Source organism: Contarinia nasturtii, unplaced genomic scaffold (assembly GCF_009176525.2).
Source record: "Contarinia nasturtii isolate CC-2019 unplaced genomic scaffold, AAFC_CNas_1.1 Cnas_scaffold_2473, whole genome shotgun sequence".
Lineage (NCBI taxonomy): Eukaryota > Metazoa > Arthropoda > Insecta > Diptera > Cecidomyiidae > Contarinia > Contarinia nasturtii.
In genome coordinates, this window is record NW_022199794.1 from 1 (window position 1) to 5954 (window position 5954).

Below are 5954 nucleotides of genomic sequence, written 5' to 3' on the forward strand. Positions count from 1 at the left end.
CAAATGACAAACACTGCCTCTAATGCGTATTCCGAGTACTAATCGAAGTTTGTGACAATATGGCCGTCACAGTTTCGCAAAATCATAATGAATCGATTAAACTGCGTTAAACTGTTAAAATAAAACCAATGTCGGAATATGATGGCGTTTTATTGTCAACCAAAAGTATGTTTTAGCGTAGATGGCGCTGATATAAATGGATATTTGTATGTATAGACGGTGGCGCCGCCCTACTCAATTAAACACTGAACTGCAGCGTTTCCAATCGTTGAATAAAACAGTAGAAATAAATAGATTTTAATTCGTTTCAATAATTAAATTAAATATTAAATTTTCGTTTTAATAATTATATAATCGGCTTATCACGATTGTGACACAAAAGTGAGGTTATGTCAACCAATTAATTTTTATTAATTTAATATTTTTTAATATTGGGGACAGAAAATCTCATAAAATAAAAAACAAAAGATTTTTTATTTTCAAAAATGTAAAAAATTAAAATCTATTCATTTCTACTGTTTTATTTTAACAGTTTAACGCAGTTTAATCGATTCACTATGATTTTGCCAAACCGTGACGGCTATATTGTCACAAACTTCGATTAGTACTCGGAAAACGCATTAGAGGTGTTGTTACTTACAAGGTTTATATAGGAAATCCTTCACCATGATGGATTCTATTCTACCTTCGATTTATGGAATTTGGAGCCAATAAAATAACCTAAAAGTCCATATTTTCATTGAATTTCAAAATTATCCAAATTCATGTATGGAAATGTTTTGAATCTTCAATTTGAAAAATATCTGTCAAGAAGTTTCTGATATTAAATAAAAGGGGTTTATTTCACTGGGAAATCATAAAAATTTGTAGTGAGCAAGTCACCGTGAAAACTTGTGAATCTTATTTTTTTACCAAAATACATAATATCAGCAGGTTTTAGGAATTTTCAATCAAGAATAAGGGTACCTCCAATGCAATTTTTTTTGTTTTTTTAGGTTTTATTTTCGAATCGCTGTCTTATATCAAATGAAAAGATGAAAATTCATCTATATCTTGGATCTGGAGACCATTGTCCAACATTCCATTGGACATAATTTGATTCATAAACAGAATTTAATTCATAAACTGAAAGTCCAATTTGATTCATAAACTGAAAGTCCAATTTGATTCATAAACATAAAAAGTCTAATTTGATACGTAAACGAAGTTCAGAAAATCTCAAAATATCTCCCAAAAAATGTAAAGATGTGTTAACATCTCTTGAATTTGTTGAAATCCCCCGAATTTGTTCATATTTATTCATATTTAAGTGCGCGGAATCCCCCTAGAAAAAATTCAATTCAGTTTTATGACTGAACTGAACAAACCAACTTGTTTTATTTAGCTAAAACTCTACCCTTTAAGGCCTGTTTTAGATATGACACAAAATTTTATAAGTAGTTCCAACCTATCAAAAAACACAGTAACTCTATTAGTTTGTATCAAAGCTTGTATATTTTGGCTTTGATGAACCGTGTATATGGTCAGTATAGTAGGTAATTTTATCAATTGGGAACAATTGATACTCAATGATTAGTAATCATTGATTACAAATATAATTGATATTAATTCATTGTTAAAAATTAATTTAATGTGGCGCACAGTTAAATAACATTCGAATTAAATACATTTTGGACAATAGGTGATAGGAATATGAACCTCTATTTTAATTAAGAATTGTTTCTTGGCTTAATTGATCCTAATTCATAGTTTAATTTCTAACTAAGTCTTTTTTGTTCTTTTTTCTTCCATTATGACGCTAATTTTGACCGTGAATACGTGACTGATAATGGATGTATTTGCGCAATTTTTTATTACGTAGTCGCAACAATTGCAGCAACCGAAGCAATCGCAAGTGATATTATTGATTCAACACTGGCACATGTCGATGATAGGAATGAAACAGGTATATTGGGAAAGATTTCAAAAGTAAAACAATGAATTTACAGGATATTTCCAACTTCTTACCATAAGATAAAATTGGTACCACCAAGAAGTAAAAAGGTTAAAAAAACCATTCTTCTTCTTCTGATCAATGGGGTTTCTGAGCTTTTTTACTACTAAATGGTACAAATACTGTAGACCATACAAATCTAATTTGGGCTCATTTTTATTCAGATGCGGTTAATTCAGTTACGCTGGTCAATATGACGACACATGATCCAAGTAATACAATACAATTTTCAAGCAGCAGTGACAACAGCGTGAGTCGAGATATGCTTGATGAGATTGAGGAAACATTCAATATAACAAATCCATCATCAATTAATACATCGTTTAGACCGACTTCACAAATCAATGATTTTTTTTCATCTACATTGGATGAGTTTCGAAACTTAACACTTAATAATATTGTTGACGATTCATCTGATGAAAATGATGATGAAGATACAGCTCATAACAATTTTGCGGAAAATTCGGTTACATCTAATAAGAAGTAAACATTCATGTAACGTTTTCCGTATAATTTTACTCTGAAAGTATATCAATCTTAGCCATTCTGTGCCCATTTCCGCGTGAAATGGAACATTTAGATTATATATGCAAGATTGCAATAAAAGATTCCATTGGAGTGATTTCTCTTGTTTTATTTACATTAAAGCAAATATGTGAACACAGGACACTTTATTTAACGTATTTAACGTATTGAATTCCTTTTGTTGAATTTTCCTTATTTGCTATTGGATGGCAAGAAAAATACCTAACGATGAAATACTATTCACGAAATATTAATCGCAATCCAGACTTTCAAGAGCCACCATATAATCCAACACCCAAAATAAATAGTTTTACTCTAGAAGTTAATTCTTTGCTCTGAGATAATAATATCAGCTTTGACTGCATCCCGTTCGAACAATTGGTGTCTTTTGAAAGGCGCACACACCATTTCTGCGCCTTTTAATTAAATGACGAGAAAAAGAATAAAGAACACATCGTATGACTCGTATATAAAAAGCGTGTACGAAAACAGCATAGTAGTTCATTCGATTTTTTGTATGCTAAAATGCTGAGACCATACTTCTTTTTCGTTTGAATCTCCATTGTGCGGCGAAGATCCGCACAAAGAGGAACAAAAAATACCAAAAATAAATACAGGATTTACTCGCTAAAAATTTTTTTAAAAAACATTTACAATTTTGTAACACAAAATATAAATATTGCAGTAATTGCCAGCAGAAACTATTCACCACTATCTCACATATTTGAATGAAATCGCCGTAGAATTCACTGGAATTCATTCGTTTGCTGAAAAATTCAGTTAATTTAGATATTATTATAGAATTCAGTCGTTGAAAATTTTGAATTAAGCCCCTTAGTAAAAGGTGAAAGCTAGGGGCTTTCATCATTCGTTCATACAAATTTATACACAATATTCACGTCCTATTCATCATATATACGATTAAAATTTCTCGCCTATACCAGTGAATAATGTGTATTTTAAACTGCAGTGTACACACACACACAGTATAGCTACACAGAATCGAAGAAGATCCGCACAAAAGAGAATGAAAAAACATGCCATAGACGAAATATCAAGCGAAATATACACGAAATATACACCAAATATATGCAGTTATGCACATTTATTTGCGCGTATTACAGATGATTTTGCAATATAGTTCACTACTTACAGTATAAATCGTATACATTTGAAGATAAAAGCCCCTGGATAAAAGGGTGAAAGTTACCTACAAAATTCGCCATTACAAGCTCAGGATGATGATGCTGCTCCACAGACAGTTATTTGGCACCGCGATATTGTTGCTGCATAATGCGCATAATGTCAAAGGTATAAATCATTTGAAAATTGAGTTTATTCATTGTTAATGTTCTTGTTTGGTTTTTGCTTCTAATTACATAGTACCTGATTCGTTGAGAAGACTTGAAGAGAATGCACCGAATTCAACCAATAGCAAAACAGCAGCACTGAATACAAAAATTATATTTTAAAAAAAATATTATAACAATTAGTTAGAGTTGACTGAAATGATACTCAAACATAGAATTCTACCGTGACCATATGCCCGGATCCACAATGGATGTATTTGCATTGACAATTGTTTCTTGAGAATTATAATTTCGTAAAAAATTGAAATTATCTTGGGAATTTTTCTATATTATTAAACTTATCAAATAGATAAAACCATTTTTATCCACAAATGCATTTTTTATTATATTTATTCTCATATAGCAATTTTATAGCAGTTTAAACAATGGTTTCGATTGTTCTCCGATTTTGTCAATTTGAATTTCGATTATTTTTTTAAGGAAACCAAAATAATCATAGGAAAATAGTTTTCATGTCGAAAAAAAATTAATGCATTGGAGGGTTAAATAGTATTGTGGTTGGTCTCTGTAATGAAATCAAACAATGCTCGATGAATTTGTTTGGAATTTCATCTGGACCACAGACATCATCCCGTCCCTCATAAGTAAAAATGGAACAAATTCGCAGTGGATGGCGCTTATAAATCGATAAACACGCTAAGATTTTATTAGAAGAAAAATGAAAAATATTGAAATATTTTTAAAGTTATTTGAAGGATTTCAATTTAAATAAATTTAAAAGATGTGAACGCCTTAGAATAAGAACAACTTATTGTTTGGTAGCATATCGAAACGCGACTTCAAACGGTTGCATATCAAAGTGAGACAATGTTTTGTTAACAACGGAATAAAGAACATTGACTTTTTATTATACAAAATTACAAAATATGTAAATTTTGTTTTGTGTTGATAACTAGCTACTGTTCTGCCATGTTTTAGTAACAGAATTTTGTTTCGCTTTGATATGAATTTTGTTTCGCGATTCGACGGTGACGTTTGAAAAACAATACGAAAAATATTTCGCACTCATGCCTGCAGGCACACAGTCTTACTCTAAACTGTGTGTACGATATAAAGAGAATAAAATGCGAGATAGCATTGGACAACGATTTGAGTGACATAGATGACAAATTTTTACGTTCTGATCACACCAGATGATATAGAGTATAGACGACTTAGCTGTGTTGAAGAATTGAGAAAAAAATTGTTTTTTTTTTTTCACTTTTTGTGCTCTATATCGAGTTTTCGAGAGTTTCTTATAAGATTGCCATGAAGATGATGAAAAATTGCGAAAAATGAAAAAAAGTATGAATTTTTTTCTTCGATTTACAAATACTTTTAAATTTTCTGTATCATCTGGTGAAATCAGAATGAAAAAACTCGCATTCATTATCATCTAAATAACTATTGGCTTTCGGCCACTATTCAATAGGTGTTAAATGGGAAGTTTATATGAGACTCTCGGAGACTCGGTATGGAACACTCAAAGAGTTAAAAAAAAATCAGATCGTGAGTGATAAGGAATGCGATTTTTTTTATTCTAATTTCACCAGGTGATACACCCACTACAAACCCGTGGAACAAGTGAACAACAGCGCTTTAACAGGTGGACCACGCGAGAAACTTATCAATCCCTATTAACAAAACTACACTTGACAGTTATTGTATTGAATTTTGTACGGGATTTATTTATTGTATAAATATAAAAAAAAAAAACAATGTGAAATGTGAATAAAAAAGATAGAAAATTAATGTCGTGACGAATTATGTAAAAAAATAAATATTATATTCTAATTACTCAGCGGAAAGTATGCTTGAATACGCGTATACCACTGCAAAGCGTTACCAATATATACAAACACACAAAGGTCGACTCGTTTTAGATAACATTTTTATTTTTTACACCTAATGACGGATCATTATTTTTGTTTTTATTTTATTAATAAAACTAAATTAAAATTAAAAAATTTAAGTTTTTTACGAATGCGATTGCGTGGTTTCATTGCTCTGCTGTTCAGCAGCAGCAGGAACATATGGAGGTTAGGTGTCCTCCTGATTCAATTTTATTGTATTATTTTTTTGTTGTT

The 5954-nt window shown here is 30.7% G+C and overlaps 1 protein-coding gene and 1 long non-coding RNA gene across 3 annotated transcripts; both read left to right on the top strand.

The window, feature by feature from the left end:
* The first annotated feature begins 1504 nt into the window (after window positions 1-1504).
* On the top strand, window positions 1505-2615 carry LOC116348481. Of its 2 annotated transcripts, none has more exons than XM_031779501.1 (3): window positions 1505-1535; window positions 1862-1945; window positions 2158-2615. In XM_031779501.1, exons 1-3 carry the CDS (start codon window positions 1520-1522, stop codon window positions 2478-2480), a joined length of 423 nt encoding a protein of 140 aa, XP_031635361.1. In that variant the 5' UTR covers window positions 1505-1519; the 3' UTR covers window positions 2481-2615. The 2 variants fall into 2 exon arrangements, 1 of the variants encoding a protein (XP_031635361.1); XR_004201812.1 differs by lacking the exon at window positions 1505-1535 and adding an exon at window positions 1577-1681.
* Window positions 2616-3615: 1000 nt separating this feature from the next.
* Window positions 3616-4200, top strand: LOC116348482. Its single transcript, XR_004201813.1, has 2 exons — window positions 3616-3829; window positions 3902-4200. It is a non-coding gene; the product is annotated as an uncharacterized LOC116348482 (long non-coding RNA).
* The last annotated feature ends 1754 nt before the right edge of the window (window positions 4201-5954 follow it).

Coding starts and splice junctions, on each gene's coding strand:
- LOC116348481 (XM_031779501.1), top strand. Junction 1,946..2,157: donor CGATGATAGGAATGAAACAG/GTATATTGGGAA, acceptor ATTTTTATTCAG/ATGCGGTTAATTCAGTTACG.